Source organism: Sycon ciliatum, chromosome 1 (assembly GCF_964019385.1).
Source record: "Sycon ciliatum chromosome 1, ocSycCili1.1, whole genome shotgun sequence".
Lineage (NCBI taxonomy): Eukaryota > Metazoa > Porifera > Calcarea > Leucosolenida > Sycettidae > Sycon > Sycon ciliatum.
In genome coordinates, this window is record NC_088643.1 from 41,843,944 (window position 1) to 41,867,792 (window position 23,849).

The following is a 23,849-nucleotide window of genomic DNA, read 5'->3' on the forward strand; positions in this document are numbered from 1 at the left end:
CGACCACGGCGAGGACGACAATCGCGCGCATCAAGCGGAACACAACTTAACGGCACATGTTGACGAATGCGTGCGCCCAGGTGCTGAAGGGTTCTACCTACATACCGATCTTCACATTGTCGGCATTGAAAGAAATAGATAAGGTTACTTTTACTAAGGGTAGGTAGAACATCCTTCTTCACACCGAACGCACGCACTGTCCCAAATATGACGTACAGCTTGACGCACGGATATGATGGACATACGATACCACGAACATCCTTCTCCACGCGCGCAGAACCGGTGCCAACCCAGGGTAAACGGAGCACCACTGGGCAACGGTCAGGTCCAAATTGGATAGGCTTGTCTGTCACCGGTTTTTCGTTGATTAGCTTGGCCAGAAATTCCTTTGGATAGCCGTTGTTCGTAAATATTGATGTCAGTCTGTCTAATTCGTCCTGCAATAGATGAGGGGAACATATTCTATGTGCACGATAAACTAGCGCCTTCACAAGATGTCTCTTCGATTTCGTTGGATTATAGCTCCCCCACGGAATGTAGAGGCCGGTGAACGTTGGCTTCCTATAGATAGTGGTGTCCAAACTCTTAGTGTTAATATTCCGTGATATTTGTACATCCAAGAAGGATAAGCTGCCGTTTTGTTCCGCTTCCGACGTGAATCTCAACGCCGGGTGGACACTATTCAGAGTTAGTAGAAAAGTCCCACAGACATCCTCATCCTCATCGTGACAGTACACATCGTCTACAAAACGACAGTACATAGAGGGCCACAATGATGGACTAATGGACGCTTCACAGAACCCTACAAAGATATTAGCCAATACAGGACCAAGCGGCGAGCCCATGGCAACGCCATCTATTTGTTTATACATAACGTTGCCAAATGAAAACTCAACGCCCGACGTAACCATTAACATGAGTTTCACAAACTCCGTTTCGTTCAAAGACGGCGGAGTAATGGACTTATTGTGGTACAGTGTTGTTGCGCAGATGTCAATGGTCTCCCGTAGTGGCACGTTAGTAAATAAGCTCACCACGTCATACGAGCACATGAATCCGCTCGATTCAAAGCTTGCGTCCTTTAGCCCTTAGTAAAAGTAACCTTATCTATTTCTTTCAATGCCGACAATGTGAAGATCGGTATGTAGGTAGAACCCTTCAGCACCTGGGCGCACGCATTCGTCAACATGTGCCGTTAAGTTGTGTTCCGCTTGATGCGCGCGATTGTCGTCCTCGCCGTGGTCGTCCTCCAAAATGTGCTGTCCAGTCCATCGGTGGATCTTCCTCTTCCCGTGAAGATGTGACTGCATGCCCGTCCTCCTCTGCGTGTGTAGGACACGGGCCAGCTGAGAACAGCATAAAAGATGGTGAAAGACCCACACGTAAACCACCGAAACTGACAAAGGATCTGTCGGCGTCGGAAAGGGTGACGAGAAGCCAAGTGAAAATACGGACTGATGAGGACGAACGTACAACGACAACGGAAGTGACAACAACAGTTAATATTCGAAAACGTGGTAGACCACGAAAACTAACCTCAATATCGGACACCGGACAAGTTGGAGTAAGAAGCTCAATAGAAATCCGCAATGGAGGAGACGTAACGGAAAGGACACCGGGTATCGCGCACCCAACGGTTAGTGTCAAGAAACGTGGAAGGCCGCGGAAACGCGAAGAGACAGATAGTGGTGATGCCACGAAGAGGCGAGATGACGGGACATTGGAGGAGACAACACCCAATGGAGCTAAGAATCGCACTTCGTCAATCAAGCAACATCTGTCAGCCCGTACCAATTGTCGTGAGTTGTACAGTGATAATGTTTTCTCAATATTGTCACGTGGTAGATGTGCGTTACATTTGGCTGTGTTAGAAGCTTTGTATATCCGTAAGTTAGATCCTGAACTTTGCGTACAGAAAGAAAATGTGTTGTCGCTACAATTGTTTGGTGTTACTCCTCGTCGAGGTGGTAACAATGTAACTTAATTTGCTCACTATGTTGTTGTCACTATTATTATTTTCCTTCGAGTTTTGTGTCGTGCTAAACTTGATAATTTTCCACATTGTCACGAGTGTTGTTATCTAATTATCTTTACGCTATATAAGTTTTAGTCTTTCCAGCTTGAGCCATTCCCTGTATAATCCTTGATGAGAAGGGACCGAAAACGTTCGGATACTTATGACAAGTGCCTTATTATGACTGGATGTGTGTTTGCGTGGATATTTGCGACCCATAACTTACCTTCGTTTTAAAATAATAATAATAATAATAATAATAATGAGATATTGAAAGTACTGGTGAAAATCGTTGCTCTACACTCTGTACAAGACGTTGGTGACTTTTGTTCTATGCTCACAGATAATTTCTTCCGAATAGACCGATCCCCTTATTATACTGGGTTCGAGCACGGGGGCAACCTCACTCGCGATCGAGCTAGTTTTTGAACGTGACAGCATCTTTGACAGTGTGTTTCAGGTTTGTTTTGGAATGTCTTCTGCTTAGTTCAAGTAGTTTGCGATGGCTTCGAGCGGTGCTAAACCTCCTGCTGGTATGAGCAGAGTCTCCGAGAGAGACATGGACTGTGATGCCGCTGCAGGATTTTTTCAGGGCGCGGGAGGGAACGATCTCGGGCCACAAACAGGAGTTACTCCAGAGGTGAGTTTTTTTGTTGTTGAAATATTCGAATCGCGAATCGTGTTGTGAGATTTATTTTGTGCCTAGGCTACAGCAGACCATATTTCTTTCTCCTTGCGATCGGTGCTGAAGATAATAGTAACCTTTTTCTGGTCTGTCTTTTCCTCTCCAGAGCCATCTTCTATGAAGGTAACCGTGGTGCTGCCAAGTCACCAAGTCGCGATCAGCAGCCCTGAAGTGGAAAAATCGATTTTCCAACGATCTGGTTGGACATCAGCCACTAAAGTACTTCTGATTTGCCTGTAGTGACAACAGCAGCCATCCTTGGACACCTTGCAAAGACAGGAAAAGCCACTGGTGGAAGCGACTGCTATGAGGTGACGATAGCAGTGCAGTGGTGATCGCTGTTTTGTCAAGTCGAAGGGCTAGCCAACCCAGAGGAAGCATAAAAAAACCCGATGAGCAGTGTGTGGTATTTGTTGAGCGTGAAGAGCTAGAGGAGGACAGTGCAAACACATGGACGGAGTGGATGGTGTTTGAAGAACAGTGTGCTGTGTGCTGGCTGGTGGTGATGGTGGTCTTTGTCAGCATGTATTCGTGCTGCTTCTTGTGCTGGAACACTTCTCGCCCAGGAAGGCAGATTGCGAGCTCCCTGGCCCTCAGTTGGCAATGGGGCATTTGTTCCAGGAACATTACCCCAGAGCCAATGATGAGTCATACCTTTGAAAAGTTGAAGCTTGCTGTTAATCGCAAGCATAGCGCAGTGGATTGCCGCTTCGAAGAGCCAAAGCTTGCCGCTGTCTGCAGCAAAGTGTGCGTGCGGCTCTTTCGAACCTATGAATATACCCCCTGCATGTTCAGAGTGAACTATTTTCTAGTATATTTAACATCCTCAACCCGCCACCACAATGCGCTCTTGGCCGAACTAATGCACGAAGCATAAACACACCAGCACAGCAAGGACACTTCCGTTGACAGATATTGTTTACGCCTCTAGACCGCTGTTTCTTTCCTTCGAGCTCTTTGTTAGAGGAGGATAGTAGCAGGATACTAATGATGATATAATATAAGATGATAGACGGTTTATGGTCCGATATTGATGATTGAAGATCTAAGAAAGCAATGACGGTGATTGCGAAATGGATAATATTATCATGATTATATGCCAGTCTGGTAATGCGTTGTACTAGTGGACAGTATTGAAATCATCACTGCATTCGATGCAAATATTGGTATACCTTTGGTTTCAGTATTGGAAAAAAAGAGTAAGAGAACCTGGTTGATTTGGTTGCATCTGCGACTGGCTACCGGGTGTTGTGATCAGCAATGTTACCATGGGAGAAAATAACAGCGCAAGGATCTGTTGGGTCTTGTTGTGCCGGTGCGAGAACCCTAAGTGCATTACAAAATATAACTGTTTCATCCACAATGCAGAATGTCTTGCGGTACATGGCATTGATGACTGAACATCTCGCCAGCTCGCCCAAATGGGGATCGTGCCCAAACGGAGGAACAAGACATCTTTCCAGCTCAGCTAGCTATATAGTATATTATACTGTGAAACGGATGATTAACTTGTGCCACGCATGACAGCTTCTGTTCCATTCGGCCCAGGCTTAGACACATCAATGCCAATAGCAGCTGATCCTCCATTACATGCTCATTGGCGATTTACGGCCACCTCCAACTGTATCCGCCGTCCCTCAGCTTCCGTCTTCGCAGATCTGGCTCAGCGCAGTACATTTTCTCGGCTAGGCTCAAAGAAGTCCCACAGAGCGGTCCAAACACCTGAAGGCAAACCAGTCAGAAACTGGAGCGGCTCACAGTCTTTCTTTATGTTATTGTACGTAAGCTGTTTTTCGGCTTTCTTCACCCCATCGTCCAACTGCTCCACGAGACTCTGTACACGAGCTCTACTTGCTGCCAACTCCTGATGCAGATGCTGCACTTCCATTACAGGACCAAACTGCAGTAAGCCAGGTTCCTTTCCAACTCAAAATGCCGTTGCCTCTCATCAAAATACTGGTTTGCGAGCATGGGGAGCTCGTGATGCAGACGCTGCACTTCCATGACCGAACTGCACTAGGCTCAGCAAATACTGTTTTGCGAGCATGGGGAGCAGAGCGTCCAGACTCCACTCTCTTGCGAAAAGCAAACCTGGTACCGTAGGACAGCTGTTTGGTTTCCTGGACTCATCCTGCCCTTGTAGAGCTGGGCAAAACGATTTCGACTTCGGGATCGAAATGATCGCTGCAACTCAAATATTCAGAGTGATCCTAAAACTACGTCCTTCCTCACGGGGAATAGCCTGGATCCCCTTGCTCCAGGCCGCTGTGGCTCCACACGAGGAAAGGAGTGAAATGACTTGTTTGCTTCGTCCTCCTGTTCTGACAGTGAGGAACGCAGCAATGATCCTGAGAAGGCATCCTGAAGTCGTAAAAAGGAAGACGTCTAAACAAAAACAAAACAGCTCAAATCAAAAGTCCTTGTGGCATTTTTTGTAAACAGGCTTGCACTGCGTGTAAATTTCGCGTGCTCTGCACTTCGCATGCGAGAAGTCACACACAGCCGAGGTGAGGTTGGTCGCGTGTGTGCAGCAGGATCCCACGCGACTATCGCCTGCGGAGTTGCCCCCTTGCTCGAACCCAGACAATAATAAGGGGATCGGTCTATTGGTCGAGAAATCACAAATCTAGCGCTTTTGAATTTTGATAAAATACTCGAAATAATCGGATACTCGATCGAATATTATGAATGAGTGATCGGTTGGTCAAAATAGATACTCGTTCACCTCTACTGCATACGCACTCATCATCGTGTTGTTCCTCACACGAAAAGTTCAAAACAACGACGTACTTCCGTGCTCACAAAATAAAACTTAGATCCTCGCGGAAGAAGTCAAAAAGGTGAAAGCTCAGCTGCTTTTTGATTTGGCTGTGTAGCTGCACGTGGGTCTCTGCCTCTTTGGCATTCTCCTTCGGTACGACGTACCCATCTGTGTTACAGGTCAAAAGGCACACGTGCACCGTACATTGGAACAGCTAGCTCGATCGACAGCACACGGGCTGGACTTCGTTTTTGACGACGAATGTACGCGTGAAGGTCAAGTCCGGCGTGACGTCACTCGGTACTTCGGGACAATTTTGGGCACCTTCTTTTCAAGTTTTCACCCACTTCCAGCCATCGAAGAGAAAAACGGATAACACCATCGTGATCAGGAGCCACAGAACTACAAGATAAGACACCCGCCTGTGTGGATTCACAGGAAGTGTGAGTATTTTTACAAAGACCACTGAATGCCAAACATGAGATGCAGCTAGGGGAAGCACGCACAACCTGAATTGTGGCAGTGGTGGTGAGGTTTAGGGAGCTCCGCCGACCTAGGGTCTCGACTTCATAGCCACCTACACGCACCAAGAGTGGGTGGGGGAGGGACAGCGAGAGAGAGAGATAAAGAGGAGAGAGAAAGAGCGAGAGAGAGAGAGAGAGAGATAGAGAGGAGAGAGAAAGAGCGAGAGAGAGAGAGAGTGAGAGAGAGAAAGAGAGCGAGAGAGCGAGAGAGAGCAAGAGAGAGAGAGAGAGAGAGAGAGAGAGAGAGAGAGGGGGGGGGGGGGAGAGGGAGAGAGAGAGAGAGGGAGAGGGGGAGAGGGAGAGGGAGGGAGAGAGAGGTTGCAAACTTGTTTAAGTAAAATAAAAGGAACATTGAGAATATGAGATGATTGGTGAGGTGACTGCAGCCTCAGCTATTTGGCCAGCAAAGTCATAATTGGTACAGTAGGCCAGCTATTACATGAACAAGGGAGCTACTGTGCCGCAACATAGAGCGAGAGAGAGTATATAAGCTAGCGAAAAACTTCAAAAAAGACACTGTCTCAGACGCGGTGTGTGCACTACGGCTGAGGTGGGTGTGAGAGGTCTGCTAGAGGCTCTCAGTTGCCCAGCTCGAGTGGTGCAGCTGGAGGTGACGGTGGACACGGCACTTAAAGGCTTGCAGGCCCTCCATGTGTGGGGGTCTCAGCAGTATGCTTTGGGGCAGAGCATTCCATGTCTGCACAGCGGTGGCAGGAAATGCGCGAAGACAGCTGTTTCGGGTGCGTGCTGGCAGGTTAGTCGATAGCTGGTGTGGGTGCGTAGGCTGAGCAGACACGCGGGTGGGCTGTTTGTCCTGAGGTCGACGTTGGGCACCAGGGGGGAGGATCTTCTATAGCGGGCTGTCCGCATCCAGGCAGAATAGCTTTTACAAGTATGCAAGCGAGGCCACTGTCCGCCGCAGAGATAGACTAGGGAGCCAGGAGCCCGATCCGATGATGTGGATGGCTCGTCGCTGGATCTGGTCTAGCTTGGCCAAGTGTGAGGGTGGCGCACCAAGCCAGACCAGGGGACAGCACTCCAGCACAGGTCGGACAAACCCATTGTAGGCTCGGAGTCGGCCAGAGGGCTCTATAGTCAGTTTCAAAAAGATTAGCAATCCTGGCGATCGCCCGCGGAGTTTGCCGTCTTACCGTATGCGCGCTCGAGAGCTGGCTGGAAAAACTCACTGTGAACTCGAAGAAATAATCCGCGCAAAAGCATGAAAAATGACAACTCACTCACGTCAGTACATGTACGTCTGGTTTACAACAAACGAGTTCTTCCTCGTATCGATATGGAGTCAGAGAGGACATGTCGAAAGTGTGGTAAATGTTGACGAGCGGGATGGGTCCCAATTCGTTTCGTGCCCAATTTCTTTGAGCTGCGATGCAATTTACTCTCACGATGTGACGAAAACGACATCGACACAGACTCATTCCCAACGCCATGACTTGGCAAAGCTATCCGTGTGACTTCGACGACATTTTGAGAAAAGCAGACGCCTGTAAAAGCTGATAGAAGACGGCGTTGACTCCTAAATTCAAATAAATTGGCGATCTTGAAATACTAAAATAATTCTCAAAGAGAAATCGATCGATCGATGTGCCGTTGTATTCAACAACACGTAGCTACAGCGCGATGACTTCCGTGTTCACTCACACCGTTTCAGTGTTGTGGGTGTGTTCACATGGCGTGAACCAGTCAAGTGTCAGTAAGTATTAGTTCGGCAGGAAACGCGAGCTCCAACAACAAGTCGTTTGGCGCAGCCACCTTCTTCTTTGGCTTGTACTTTTTGTACCAGCGTGATCACCAAAACAATGAAAAAAAAGTTTGACTTGAAGGTAGTTTGGGATTTGAACTCACAACTTCATGGTCAGCAGACAGCATTCATAACCACAAGACCAAAAAGGAAAGGATAAATCGTGGGTTTTGATAAAAAATCGATACTGACATCCAGGGCAAATCGTAAACCAAGAAAAAAGGCCGGAAACCTGGCCGAAATTCTAACTCCTTAACGGCTGGTCCAATTGTTCCGAAACCTCCGCAGAACAATTTGCCATGTCCTAACAAGCCATTCTATGTACTTTGTTGTCCAAATTTCCCTTATCTCCATACTTTTCAAGACCAAAACCTGATTGCTAATCTTTTTGAAATGGACTATAGGATAGCAGAGGCCTTCCGCAGGAAGCCTAGGCTTTGCTGTGCTCTGGAGCGGATCGTGCGGATGTGCTTCGCATATGTTAGCTGGGAGTCAAAGGTGACGCCCAGGAGCTTCAGGTGGCCTGCCTCGCTGACTGGCGTAGCATCGAAAGTGGTTCCCGGGAGCTGCCAAGGCTGTTAGTTACGAAGTCTGAAGAAAATGTTGAACGGTCTCTGCTGGGATGACTACACCATAGCTCAGTGGTTAGAGCATCGCTGGCTACAAGCGAGGGTCCCTGGTTCGAGTCCTGGTGGTGACAGTCAATTTTTTCTTCAGACTTTTCCCGTTTGTCTCTTTCCCTCAAAACAGTTAATATTTTATGACTTGGGGCTCCCCGCGTGCTAGTTTGTACGTGAAGTGTGTGGGTACAGTGAGGGCTGCGTCCTACCCGCCTGTGTGGATTCACAGGAAGTGTGAGTTACGAAGTCTGAAGAAAATGTTGAACGGTCTCTGCTGGGATGACGACTACACCATAGCTCAGTGGTTAGAGCATCGCCGGCTACAAGCGAGGGTCCCTGGGTCGAATCCTGGTGGTGACAGTCAATTTTTTCTTCAGACTTTTCCCGTTTGTCTCTTTCCCTCAAACCAGTTAAAATTATATTAGTATTATTATTACACCTTAGTGGATCCAAAATAGAAAGCTGATGTCAACTCCCTACTCCCTGGCCGTTTTTGAAGTCATCACTATCAAGCCCTATTGAAGGTGATCTCTGATAACAGATCTGAGACTGAAAAGTGAAAGCATACATTTATAGGGGATCTATAATAATAGCCTTCAAGGACTCAGGAGTTTCTGTCATAGCACACTGGTGCACCAGCCTACAGAGGCATGCAGTACATGTATGTCATCGTGTACATACTGTTTTCTCTACCATTTTGTCTCAGTTTCCATCGACCGTGGTGGATTGTACCAAGTCTTAGGTTCAACTGTCATGTTCGTGTGGAGACGAGCAACGCGCAGGATTCTGTACATCACTCCAGGTGTTCTACTACTAGTAGTACTATAGTACTACAGTCGTTGCCAAAACATGCCGGCCAATGGCCATAGCACAGCATTGATCAGTCGGCAGTCAAGCACTGCACTGAGTGTATGCAGGCAGGCCAGGCAGGCCAGGCAGCAGCACATAGTCCACTCAACTACAGACTAGGACAGTACTGTCGGTCGCCAAAGAACTGGGGGTCAGCTTGTTAGCCTAGACCGTTGTGATGACAGTGATATCCTATGATTGTACAGGTACAGCCTGTCAGGTATTACAGTCTATGCACAGTTATGCAGAGCTAATTAAGTCACCACGTATACATCGTTAGACTGAGTTTGTACACAAACTCCCATCTCTCCCCCCACAACACTTCAGACTTGTATTTTCCATAATTGTAACATGGTACTTCGATGGAGAGAATATAGACTGGTATATACACTGGTGGATAAACTGGTATGTAAACTGGTTTATACCTCACTCCATATACACTTACATCGACAAGCCAGGAACGCCACAGTTGGGAAGCCATTTGGCAATCATTATCGGAGGAAACGCCACACCTTCCCGGCCCACTCGCCTTTCTGTAGTGCACAGATTCTTGCCGGAAGACAGCGATCGTATGTTGACCGCCGCATTATGGAGGCTATTTATATCAGGAAGCGCAAGCCAGCGGTGAACAGTGACAATGGATGGCGGTTGTTGGGTGATGTGTGGACTCATCACTGATGCCAAGTTCAATGTTCTGTAGTATTGTGGCTGTTGTTGTTGCTGCTGCTGCTGTGGTTGTTGTTGTTGTTGTTGTTATTGTTATTGTTTTTGTTGTTGTTGTTCTTTGTTTTTGTGGCTGCTGCTGCTGCTGCTGCGGGTGCTCCTGTTGTTCTTCATTTCATGCATTCTCTCTTGTTCCCGGGGGTGTATGCTGCCATGCTATGGGTGTTGCTGTAGGGGCTCTTGTACAATCATCATGCAGGTGTTGCTGTAAGTGCTGCGTAGGCGTCAATGTTTGTGCAATCATGCTATCATGTTGTAGACATTGGCTCCTGGATTTCATGCTATCTCTTCATCTATTCCGTGTTGATATTTTGACTAAGGTGAAATTTTACCTCAACACCTAGCCCCCCCCCCCCACATATTTTTCATGCTATCTTTCCCCCCCCCCCCTTACACCTTTTTGGCCAAAATGTTTGTATTTGTCACTTATCTAATCTCTGTTTTGTCTGCAGTAACTACATTCCTGAAGATGGGTCTTGCCCGAAAATTCGAATAATTTTAATATCTCTTTTTCTTTTCGTGATTGGTGTAGCCCAGAGACCGTTTGGAGAGTGTTGTGAAGATGTATGGATATAGTGGATGGCTACAGTGGAGTCTTCGCATTTTGAGAGAAGGTAGCAGCCTGGTCGTAAATTTCATATGGCATTCAATTGACCGTAACTCAATGGGTTTGAGTGAAATTTCACCACACACTCCTGCCACTATGCTGGCCCTCTGGACATGATTTAAAAGTTCTTGCGCCTCAAGGCTTTCCAGGCCAGAAAAAACTCAAGATTCCGGCATAGTGCCATGGTGTGCAAGTCACCCAGGAGCCCAAAAAATGCATTTACATTTTTTTCACATTTTCTTGCCCATTCTGTCCGTGCGCGGGATCCAAACCTAAAAAAAGTCCAGAAGCAGCCATGGGTGGTGGGATAGGGCCCCTCTACGCGGCCCTGGAATCTGTCACAACGGCACAAGTGGGCGTTCTCTCAAAGACTCACACAGACCCAAGTCAATTTTTTAATTTTTTTAGGTTTAGGGCGTGCTACGAGGTCGTACCATTGATACAACATCCAGTGCTGGGACCTCCACAGCAAGCCATTTCCACAGCGCTGCAAACCAAACCCAGGATACCCTCAAAAATCGGCAAAGACTACCACTCACGTTCCACTACTGCCTAGTACTGAATCCTACCTGACTTCTTGACACGACAAACTTGCCAAAGTCACTAAATCAATGTCAACTACAATAATCAAGCCACAAATCTACGTCGCGAGGGTGCTGGCAAAAGTCCTGCTGCACGGCTAAAAAACGTGATTTTTGGACTTGGAGCAAAATTCTGCACACTTTCGCGTGTTTCCATGATACGACAAGTTGCGCACGGGCTGCTCACATTCAAATACAGTGCTGCCAAAAAATGACAGCGTGCACAGCTTGCAAGGGCACATTTTCGGCCATAATTCTTGAACGGCTGGTCAGATCGAGACAAAATTTTCAGAGATTTAGCAGCTATTCATGCTCTTCAACTGATGTAGCACTCGATATGAATTAACAAGTTCGACTTTTCAGGGATTTTACGACCAGGCTGCCCCCTTAAGAGTGCTTGCGCTTCAGCATAGCTCAGCATGTATATTGAACGTAATTGGACCGTTAAGAAATGCTGATGAGCCAGGTGCATTGAGGTAGGGAAAAATCGCAGCAGACGACTCAGTCCTTGACTGGTTATGCATACAAGTACCAGTAGCCAATGAAACGCTGTCAGCAGCAGCCGAATCAGAGCTACATGTACATGTTGCAGAAGCTTGCTTACAAGAAATTGCAGCATCCATAGAAACAGAATCACTCACCGATGGCTGATCGTAGGCTTCTAACGACTGTACATTACGGTGGTCAGATTTGGCGATCTTGTATGCCGGCTTGTTTCAGGTGTGTGATCGAAGTAGACCTTGCGCAATGGTTGGTGTAAGGCTGGGACAAACCAGCTGCGGGTGACAAATGCTTCATGGTGAAGGTATAGTTTAGGGTCCCAAATTATTTTAGTGGGTCAGCATGCTCTACAGAGTCCCAGGCATGCACATTACACACACGAGACATGCATAGTACAAACAGGGCATGCGCAATGCACTCGAGGTCAACAAGGTCAATGCACTCGAGCCAGTCGAGGTTAACACGACAGCAGCTGGGTTAAATGGAAACTCACCAAGTTGTGGTTGAGCTCTGCATGCTCCCAATTATTATGACCTTGTGGACCTCGACTGTCTGGTGCATGCCTTGTTTGCACTGCGCATGCCCTGTTTGCACTGCGCATGCCCTGTTTGTACTATGCATGTCTCGTGTGTGTAATGTGCATGCCTGGGACTCTGTAGAGCATGCTGGCCCACTAAAATAATTTGGGACCCTAAACTATACCTTTACCCGCTTCATTATCGTGGACAGCAAGTTATGCGATAGCGCAGATTTTGCAACCCAACAGGGAGTTTTGTTCGAGAGCTCACGTTTACCCACGGCACGCTGGAAAATTTGAGCAACATAATAGGGTGTAGTTTGGAGACGTACCGTTTGATAGCTGCTATCTGCTGCGGTTCTTCAATAACTCCAGCAGATGACCAGTCCGTGCCCCGCAGTCCGCCTTGATGGTTTTTTGACATGTACGACGTTCCCAACTTCAGGATCTCTTTATCGTCGACGGTGAAGAACACGAGGTCGTCCTTTTTGATGGCCACTTGCATTTCACCTCCACGAAGGCAAAAGTGCAACGTCAGATGGAACCATACGAAATAGGTAAGTTTCACTGCGTCGTTGATGTCGTCGATGTCGCTGAAATATTCCTGTAGCAGCTTCCAGTCCGCCTCAGATATTGGTGCCTTGTGCTGCACCTGACGTTCGAGGCCATCCTTCTTTCGCTGTTTCAGCACTCCGTCAAGAACTTTGTTGGCCCTTGAGAAGATCTGGTCGTTGAAGATGTTGATAGTCTGCCCAGCACTCGGCAGGTGCTGCTGAAGAGCCCTGCGTGCCGCTTTGAGACTATTCTTGGAGAAGGGCGAGCCGTCCTGCATTTTCGCATCGACATAGAATGCAGCTAGCAGGGGTGACAGAACTTCACCACTGACGGTTTTCCAATTGATGACGTCCTGTCCGCGTCCTTCGCAGAACTGACGCAACATGCGCAACCAATACTAAGTGGCACTGCGAGTGTTCTTGGGAACTGCCGCTTGAATAATGGCATCGTGGTCAGCCTCCGTGGAAGAACCGAAGCGACGTTTGGGAGTTGATTCAACAGGCTCGGGCTGCTCTATCTTTGGAAAGGAGACGAACTCTAATGAGCGGACCTCAGTTCTTTTACCGAGCCCGAGGTGAGATCTGCGCGCGGTAACGGTCACTTTGCGTTGAAACTTGGCTCGTAGCGGTTACTTCCGATGTAGCGTCTTGTCCAAGGTCGTCATCTCCGCGCTACGATTCATCAACCCCGCTCCAGCACTGAAGCTTTGGGGGGTCCGACCGGTGACCAAGGCAACGGAACTAGTCACAAAGCGTGTGCGTGATGACTGGTAAGTGGTAGTGCATGCAGGCTGTAAGTGGTAGTGCATGCAGGCTGCAACCCATGATGGACTGTACAGCTAGCATAGCCACCACCAGACCAGACTGTCCCCTTGCAAAATCGCAATTCTGTGACAAATTCGGCGATTTTCATGTGTTTCCGCGAATCTAGCATTTTCCGTGGAAAACGTGCAATTTTCTTCATTTTGCCCCAATTTTCAGTGAATCCGTGAGCCCACGCGCCATGGCCCACCCTGTACAGGCATTCATGCATGGTGATTGGTGTGTTCTGTGCGCTTAGCTACGTGTACTTGGTTGCGACGCACCCTCCGCCAAATGGCAGCATTTGCCCGTCACCAGTACCTGCTTAAAGGGGCACTCCGGCTTCATTTTCGACGCCGAGTTTTCGATGCCAAGACGAAGGTAGGTGAAAGAGAAGACCCCTCGAACAAGAACGAGTCTCCAGAAGCGATCGAGTCGAGCAGGAAGACGACTTTTGAATTTCGGCCGAGCGAGCGCTGATGACGTAATGAGGGATTAGCTTGCCAGTGGAAATGCATCTGCGCACATACATTTCACACACTTTTTGGCCAATTTTCAATCGAAGAAGAGGTTGTTTGCTATGTTCTCCCAACGCCGTGAGCGATCCCGTCTTCTATACTCTTCCAGGTACCCTGAAGGTCCTCCAGAGGAGAATTTATCTCCATCAAAGCGTTGTTGATCCGCTAAATTCGTCTCGAGACATATTCACCCAGTGCAGTGCTGATAAATGTAGAATGTTGAATCTGTGATAATTGTCGACGCTGGAGAGAGATGATAGCCGCTGTCGCAGGGAGAGTGAAGCTGCTGGAAGTAACAACAGGGAGCCCGTTTGTATCACCTGAACAACCAGACTTCAAAGCAGCTTGACCAAATCGGAGGGTGCCTCGTTGCTTATCGTGAATATTACACCGACATGAATTACTACAAGTATACTGGTGAGTTTTTATCTTGTTTTGTTCATGCTAGTACCCTGGCCTGGAGTTCTCGTTAGCAAATTCCTATTCCCTGGCATTTTCTAAACATTCCGTGTAGGTGAATACGTGATCAAGTATTCCGATTTGGGTAAATGTGGAATTTGGACATGTATTTTATTAAAAAAAATATTTTCCAAATAGAGCGTTTGTAGAGAAATGGTTGCCCAAATACAACAAAATTTAATCTGCAGTTCTACAACTAACTTGTACTGAAATCCAGTCGAAGTAAAAATGATTCTTCATGACAGTTGGGGTCAATGAAATCTGATCCAGGCATAACGAATGGTGACGCCTGCCACCCCGAGAACGAATGCCCATTTGGTGGGGGATACCAAAGTACTCGAAAGTAGTGCGTGTTTCAATGTGGCATGGAAGTTTTATATGATCTCTGGTCAATGCAACATACGATAGCCATCATGAATTGCAGGCCTCGAACGCAACTCCGACCCGAATTGGCAGTACCCTAAGTTAGATGCTTTATAATTCCATGGCCCCAGCTGTAGTTATAGAGGGTTTTTTGCACATTATTCTTATAGTCGATAGGTTTATACTGATGGCCACAAACAACGGCAGTTCAAACTTCACTGATGTGTTCATGAGCTGAGAGATTTCTCTGCACTATTTCTGTTGTGCACACAGGTCTGTCCAATATGCATTGACCGCATTGGGTATGGTACCTGCTCTGAGAAGGGAATCGCTGGAGCCACAGTCCAACTATACATTCAAGAAACAGAGAGGAGCCATCTTTGCAAGCTGATATTTGATGTGTACCGACAGAATTCTCACGAGATAGCTTACAGACTACGCCTGGTGTATACTTCATAGTACTCCTTCGACTACTGTCTAGAATCAAGTCGACTGAAGCAAGTTCAAACAACTCTGGCTTCAAACGAGCCGTCGATTAGACAAACAAAACATTCTCTCATATACTAGAGCACTCTGACAACTCACGACCTATTCCTAACGATTGCCACCGCTTATAAATATGTAGAATACTGATTGGAATGTGCTCACAATCTCAACAATCCAGTGCTATAATTATTTGAACTATGTGTTCCTTCCATAAATGTTGTATCCACATATAATCCACAGTGCTGCAAAGTTTCAGAGTTCTCAGGGTATCAAACAAAATTATTTCAAATACAGTGAAATAGTTCGTGGACATTATAGCGTAACTTGTAGTTCCCTGGTCCTTTTCTTTGCTATAAATTCATCCTTTGCTCTCTAGCCACCGGCGAGTCCAACAGTGAAATTGTTAGTTCCTATTTATGTGGGTATGTGGGGTGGGGGGTGAACATATTTCTATATAAGGGACCTGCAACTGTAATACCACAGTACAGTAGAGAGCAAATATGTAGAAAACAGAAATGCATGTTCCCATCATTGTACATGGACGGGCGCAGCAGGCCGAAGCTATCAGCCAGAACAGGATTTACAATCGCCTAGAGATACTTGAGCTATTCCAGTATTCTCCGTGAGCTGTCCCATTCCACAATGGTTCATGCCACTATTATTTCTGGTAGTATCCATGTGCATAATTCCAAGAACATCTCGGATTCTTCAGCAATTTGTGCCACGGCAAAAGACAACGCTTGACTCACAAATGAACTTCAATTTCTCATCTGGTTCAAGTATATGTACTGCCATGACTTGACCATGCTTCATCCACAGCTGGGCGAAGATTATGGCGTTGAATTCCATAGCGCACCTTCTTGCTGCCATGCAGGAATATGTTGAGAGAAGTGAACATATTTTTACTAAAAAAACAACAGCCACTGAAGAGGATAGCATTAGCAATAGCCTTGGGTGAATTTCCTGCAGGTACACGTTGTTGGTAGGACAACTGGTCGGTCTCCATATCGTCAAGTTCAGAAATCACCTGTACTACACATCTTGTAGAAGGGATCCTGATCGAAAAATTTTCTGATCATAAAATTCACTAAACTGAGGGCGAGACAAATAGTCAGTACTCCCCGATTCCGTCTAGCTGCTTTGATCAAGTGATGCTAACAAGCTCCCCGTTGTTACTTCCAGCAGCTTCACTTTCCCTGCGACAGCGGCTATCAACCTTTCTGTCCATCGTCGACAATTATCACAGATTCAACATTCTGCATTTGTCAGCACTGCACTGGGTGAATATGTCTCGAGACGAATTTAGCGGATCAACAACGCTTTGATGGAGATAAATTCTCCTCTGGAGGACCTTCAGGGTACCTGGAAGGGTATAGAAGACGGGATCGCTCACGACGTTGAGAGAACATAGAAAACAACCTCCTCTTCGATTGAAAATTGGCCAAAAAGTATGTGAAATGTATGTGCGCAGATGCATTTCCACTGGCAAGCTAATCCCTCATTACGTCATCAGCGCTCGCTCGGCCGAAATTCAAAAGTCGTCTTCCTGCTCGACTCGATCGCTTCTGGAGACTCGTTCTTGTTCGAGGGGTCTTCTCTTTCACCAACCTTCGTCTTGGCATCGAAAACTCGGCGTCGAAAATGAAGCCGGAGTGCCCCTTTAACTTAAGGGTAGGGGCCCTGGCCCTTTCCCAAAGATGCTCGCCAATTTTTTTGCAACTTTTCGCTGTTTAGGGTGTCACGACTGTTCGCGGACAACCTGTTGGACGAACGACACTTCGTCGAAACCTGTTCGACGACAATTCCATTCGCCGACAGCCTTTTTCGCCGTCTCACAATTTGGCCAACAACCTTGTTCGACGACTGGTCTTTTCGTCGACTCCCCCCTTAGACTAGTTGTCTTTTCATCGCCTGGCCTGTTGGACAACAACTCAAACCATGCTTCAGAAGCACCTCATACCTACAGGAACTTTGATTTAGATGAAGTGGTGTTTCCAGTGCACACACACAGGTGTAAAACATAGATGAAAATGAAGGGACATAGCCATGTTGCGAGGCGGCAACAGAGAAAGCAAAGAAGGATCATTGTAAACAAGGCGTGAACTATCGACGATTACAACACACACAGGTGTAGAACAAAGATTAAAATGAAGGGACATAGCCATGTTGCGCGGCGGCAACAGAGAAAGCAAAGAAGGATCATTGTAAACTATCAACAATTACGTCGTGGAGATTTGGGTCAGATAACACGTGCTTGAAGGCAATAGAATACTATGAGATTCTGAACAACGCTGCATTAATCATGCCTAACTCGAAGTCCAACATCACCTTGCTGGGATTGATATCTGGCCTGCTGTCCAACAAAGCCGACAAAAATCTCTCGTAGCACAGTTGAGTCTTGCTTGGAAGCAAGGCATACACGAGAGGGATGTTGGTACCCTGATGCAAGCCATGGACAGTGTATACTCAGTAGTTGGGGAACCAGCCTCGGAACAGTCTTGAATGTGCGTACCACGCGCCACACTTCTCTAATAGGTCCAGGCCTTCCTTGGTAGCGTACACCAGGATGCGGTGATCCCCGGACGCAGCACCACTGTCGTGCAACAAAAAGTCGTCACCGTTCGCCGTGGTGGTGTACTCTTGAGGGATGACGAGCTCCGCTAGTGAAGTCGGGTTTGGGGGAGCATTGCCTGCTCGGACTCTCATGCGTTGAGCGGTTCTTTTCAGAACACTTTCGGATGGCAGACACCCAACCGTAGCAGGTGAAGCAGAGTTTACAGCAGCCGTGACAATTAATGCGTGGACTCTTGCGATGTGGCAGCCTGCGAGGAAACTTGGTCCCATACTTTGGCTACGTCCCCACGCATGGCATCCGGAGCATGAGTGTGGTTGCCAGTTACCGCCGTCAACAGCCCGTGCCTTGTCCTCATTCTTCCCTAGCAGCTCAAGGCATCCTTCTCCTCGCACTTCCAGTAAACTACTCCATCCTTTCCAACCTTGTCCACAACGTAGCCATACCCGCGGTGAATGAGCTACTCTTTTCCGCGCTTGGTTGTCGTCTTGAGATCCATTTCCATCATCAGTTCTCGTAGTTGCTTGAAAAACATCAACAGATATGGTTGATTGTTGGGAGGGCGCACCTATATGTAATAAAGTTTTTGTTTTGATCCATCTGTTAGAATTGCACCACCACGCTCACGCCATGGAAAGCTTTCGCTCCCTTCACTTGTTTGTGTCCTCGCCCCATGTTCACCTTGCATTTGCACATTTCCCTTTCCCTTCGTTTGGTTTTGGTAGGTATGTTTAGAGGTCAATTTCGTGTCATTCGACGAAAATCCCACACCTCGACAAAGGTTGTCGATGAAAATACGAGGGCTGAGTCGGGTAGCATTTTCTTCACGTATCGGGTCCGGGTAGTTTTCCACGGGTAGCACGGGTACCCGATCGGGTAATGTTTCCATGGTAAGACCAAAATGCACACCGGCCCCTTCCCTTGCGCATTGGGTAGACATACGTGAATCATTTGTACACGTGCACTGTACATGATGTCATCTGCGACCTCGGGTTTTCGGGTACTATTCGGTACCCGACTACCCGAGGACCTCACGGGTAGCACGGGAACCCGACTACCCGTGCACGCCACTAGAAAATACCTTTCGTCTAACCTGAGAGAAGAAGAGAAGTTCACACGTCGAAAAGGACAGTCACCTAATGGGCCAGTCAACGAAATGGCTTGGGGACGAACAGGATTCGACGAACAGTCGTTTGTCGAAAATGTTTTCTGCGAACTGTCGTGGAAGCGTAAGTGCGTGAAATAGAGTTGAATGAAGAAAGCCGTAAGTGCGTGAAATAGAGTAAAGAAAAAAGGAAACGGTGGCTGCATTCTATGCCATTATGTGTTGCAAAAGAGGCTGCGAAGAGTACTGTTGAACATTGCAAAGGAGGCTGCCTGGCGGCATGCCGCTGGAAGCGAATTCTACCTGTCAGCAGTAGGCCTCGACCAAATATGCTAAAAAAGAGAGCATATTATGCTCGTCGCATATCAGGGAAAACGTCCATAATATGCCAAAAGCGTAGCAAGATTGCAACAAGATATGCCAAAATATGCTCGACATAAGCAGAAAGTGAAGATCATTTCAGTAAAATTACAATATAACCTGTATACATTCTCTCGCCGTGTAAACTTGAAGCTGTTTGTGTTTGTTTTTAGGTGTCTATCTCGTTGCACCAGTCCTCTTTTAAGCACGATATCGCCTTCTGTCCATGTAACCGCCATCGGTATTCATATGTTGGCCTATTTAACATTGGCATGCTCTGAGGATTCGTAGGCATGCTAGGCAATTTAAATATTATCCTGCAAAGTATTTTGTAGGTGCGTGACTACTACGTCATGTACTACAATTGGTACATGACTTAATGATAGCCATCTGGCATGGTACAATAACTTTTTTTTCTTTTTTTTTTAATGGCTTTCTCTTCTTCCTCGAATGGTTTATAATCTGCATCACAATTATTTGTGGGTTCAGCAATAAAGGATGTCACTACTACTACTACTGCTGCTGCTGCTGCTGCTGCTGCTGCTGCTGCTGCTACTACTACTACTACTACTACTACTACTACAACCTTGGAATATTCATTGGCTTCACGGCTATCATGCTTATGGTGCAAATCAAAACACATGCGGAATAGTATGGCTGGGGTGTGTCCCCAGCAACCGTAGCGATAGAGTTCATCCATGGGGAAATGTAGCAAACGCCTCAACCATTCCAAATTCATCCATAAAAGGCATTTCTGAATGCATTTTTGTGGATAATATGAATATTTTGTCCTCATTTTCTTCAGAATATTTGAATTATATGCTGGCTTCATTCCAATATTCCCTTTGTCGCTCAATATGCCATATATGAACTGTCTCACAAAAATATGCGGAAATATGGGCAAGCATATTTGGTCGAGGCCTATAGTCCATTCATAAAAAGATGGGTCCTGGCTCTGGCGAGCTCCCGTATTTGGCGATTTTTCGTGATTTCATCGTACACAGAGCAGTGCTGCGAACTTTGAAATTTGAAAAAGGGTCCAAAAAGGGTGCCCGAACTGGGGTTCGAACCGCAGAATGCACTGTTGCAGGCGGGGTCAAACGGCCTGGATTTTGATGGTTTTTCCAAATTCAGTGCTTTTGGGGCAAAACCTGGCCGAAATCCTATTCTTGCTATGGCTTGCTTTTTGGACAAAAAACTTCAGAAACATAATTGGAAGAGGATTCCATATGGGATTGCAGGAAAAAATTCTAAAAAAACTCAACGTTTGACCCATTTTTGGCCAAAAGCTAGAAGTTCATTTTTTTTCTGAATGGACTGTAGTCAGCAGCCAGGTAGGGCAAAGCATAGAAACTGTACCGTGACAAAGTCACAAAGCATTATGCAGGGCTAAAGCCAGGGTGGACTGTCCCCTGGTCAAGGCATTGGTATGGTTGCTGTTTGATCTATTTACAAAAAGCTCGGCAAGTAGAGGGCTGCGGCGGCCATGCACACATTTATAGATAGGGAATATTTTTAGGTTATAACGGATGGCGACAGGAAAGATTTTGTGGCGGTGACAAATGGTGGCTGTTGGGTGGCATGGTGGGTAGCCAAATGTTATCCTGAGGCTACGCTTGAAGCATCGAATGAGTGCGTTGTATACGGTGGCTGATATCGTGTGAACGTAGCAGTTGCTGGCGTACTCCATGGTGGATTGGATAATGCTTAGGTAAAAGGAACGTTGTGCATGGGTGGTGATGTGATGTCGTATTCTGCGGAATGCGGCCAGCTTACGGTTGACGTCAGCAACAACTTTCCCGATCTGCTCCTTGAAGGCAAGGTGCGGGTTGTCTTCCGGTGGACGATTAATAGTTGCGTTTTATCGGGGTTCCGTAAGAGGTCCAGTTGAATGAGGTGTGATTTAACCGCATCGAAACTCTCTGATAGTCGGTCCTGTATCGTGTTGATGCAGCTGTTCGATGTGTAGAGTCAGTCCTATACCGTCGGCGTAGAGTCTGTTAGATGTACGAGTTGGTGTGACGTCTGTTACGTGTCTTGTGTAGATCGTGAAAAGAACGGGGCCCAGGACAGAGCCTTGAGGTACCCTCGACTACAGGTCCAGAGTCGCTGGATGTTTTTTGTGGAGGGGTTCGTCACTGACGATGAGCGCTTAGATAGGAGGCGAACCAAGACAGTGCTGTGCCACAAATACTGCAGGAGTAGAGCTCGTTAATGAGTGGCTGGTGCTTGACCCGGTCGAACGTCTTGCTCATGTCCAAGAATAATACTCCCGTGTACTGACCCTAATCCAAGCGTTGTTGCCAGTTTGATATAGCAAGTAAAGTGCATCCTCCGTGGAATGATCGGAGTGGTAGGCGAACTGTTGGGGCGGAAGAGTGTTGAGCTATGGGTGGGTGTTGATATAGCGCTGCAGTTCATGAAGGACGATCTTTTCTAGAAGCTTGGATACGATGGGGAGTAGAGATATGGGGCGATAGTTAGAGGGACATTCTGGATTGCGTTTCTTGAAGAGGGGGAATACGGACGCTACTTTATATATGTCTGGAAAGGAACCGAGCGAGAGTGATTCGTTGAAAATGAGACAGAGGGGACCGGCTAGTTCTTCTGCACAGATCTTCAGAGGAAGGGGTGGGAGTTCGTCAGATCCGGTGGATTTGAAAGGGGAGATCTTCTTGAGGAGCTTGCAGACTTCAGTGGTAGTGACAGGGGTGAATTTTGCGAAACTGGTGAGCTGTCGGGGGCCTTGGGGGATTCGCAGGGAAGGAGGTCGCTCTGGGTCAGAGACGACCGATCCAAAGAAGTTGGTGAGGCTGGAAACTTCGGCTTTGAGAGGTGTTGGAGTGGTGTTCCGACCAAGGAGTTTGCTGAGCAGTTTCCATAGGCGGCGAGGATCATTTCGGCAGTCCGATAACTCCCTTACTACATATTGATTCTTTAGGCGTTTGTTAAGCAGCGTGCCTTATCTTACTCTTCTTGCTGCACAGTACAGTTGCAAGAGCTGGGTGTCTGTCGGGTTTCTCATAACACCGCGGTGAAGATGTTTGCGACGGTGGAAGAGATGTGTTAGCGCTGGTGTACATCACGTGGAGTATGCGTGTGTGTGTGTGTGTGTGTGTGTGTGTGTGTGTGTGTGTGGGTGTGTGTGTGTGTGTGTGGGCATGCACACACATGTGTGTGTGTGTTTGTGCGCGCGTGTGTGTATGTGTGTGTGTGTGTGTGTGTGTGTGTGTGTGTGTGTGTGTGTGTGGCAGAAGCATGTGAGTGAGAAAAGAAATAATATGCTCAGTGGGAACACTTATAGAGGTCGATTGGCTTTCAGTATTGGAAGTGCACGCCTGCAGGCCTTACGGGGGTCGGATTTCACTTGCCACGCCTGCACTTGGTCTGAGACGCGTTACAAACACAGTAGATGTACTGAAACTGTAGTATAATGTCATGTAACAGTATGTTGACATACAAAAAAATATCTACTATTATCACTCCCTAGCCCTTAGTATTGACTCCCATAGATTTTTGTCATACCTAAGCAGTCAAATATTCCTGCATATTTCACTCCTTAGCGGGCTTACTAGTAGGGCTATTGACTGCTTATATTTGACTAATTTTTGAGGAGTGAATATCAACACGAAACTCGGAGTTACGAGAAAGATTTTGGGTCTCTGTTGTTCTGCCTTATGTAGTACACTCTGTCCATTTTGAGGTACATGTATTGCGCACTATTGACAGCAGAGAGTAGTACACTACCATAATACTACTCCCTGATTTGCAGCAAGGACTAAGACACTTTGACTAATGTTTAGGGATTGAACACGTGCTTTGGCTAGTCGAGATATATCTACCTTTGACTTCGTACTAGGTCAGTATGCAATAAAAACCTCGTAAAATACCTCGGCTTCACCTCGGACCTCTACTCGGCTTTTACTTCCCATATTGACCCGCGTACTCAGTCAACGAATTACAGAATGCACTCACATTGTCGGATGACGAAGAGCATAGTTTCCTTCACCATGGCAAATTTACCGCGCCTCTCCATGCTGGTACTTCTATCAATCACGGCGACCAACTCCAGTGGTGCCCGACCCGTCTCACTGACTTTGCTGTCTTCATCCTTCTGGTACCGAGGCGCTTGAACGCTGACCACCACCCACGTTGTCTCTTCGCTAGAGTACAGATGATACCATGGATACTGTCTGAATAATGACTGGCAGAACAATCGGATTTCCTTGGATGCCTGCCCAGATGAGACGGTTGCCGTAGACGTCATTCTGTCAACAATACGAGGACTTGCGTTGCAGTAAGCTCGACGACGTAGAATGTAGCAAAACTCAAACTGCCTACTGTTGTATTAGTACTAGAGAGTAGAATGAACTGATATTATTAGTCACTGCTACTTGTACTACTGGTTTCTCGCCCCCTTGTTGGACTGCTTGTGAGACTTACCACCTCTCCCCCGCCGCTAGGCGCTGCCTCTGTCACCATGCTATCTC

At 47.1% G+C, this 23,849-nt stretch overlaps 1 protein-coding gene and 1 long non-coding RNA gene across 2 annotated transcripts in view; one reads left to right on the forward strand and one right to left on the reverse strand.

Moving 5' to 3' along the window:
- LOC135806996 (uncharacterized) overlaps positions 1 to 23,705 on the reverse strand; it is a 39,564-nt gene extending 15,859 nt beyond the window's left edge. The window contains exon 1 of the mRNA XM_065321097.1: positions 23,335 to 23,705. Coding sequence (XP_065177169.1) covers positions 23,335 to 23,626 — 292 coding nt within the window. The 5' untranslated portion in view covers positions 23,627 to 23,705. The remainder of the gene's footprint in view (positions 1 to 23,334) is intronic.
- Positions 2,388 to 3,912, forward strand: LOC135826650 (uncharacterized). The gene is made up of 2 exons (XR_010555332.1): positions 2,388 to 2,654; positions 2,806 to 3,912. It is a non-coding gene; the product is annotated as an uncharacterized LOC135826650 (long non-coding RNA).
- Positions 23,706 to 23,849: the final 144 nt, after the last annotated feature.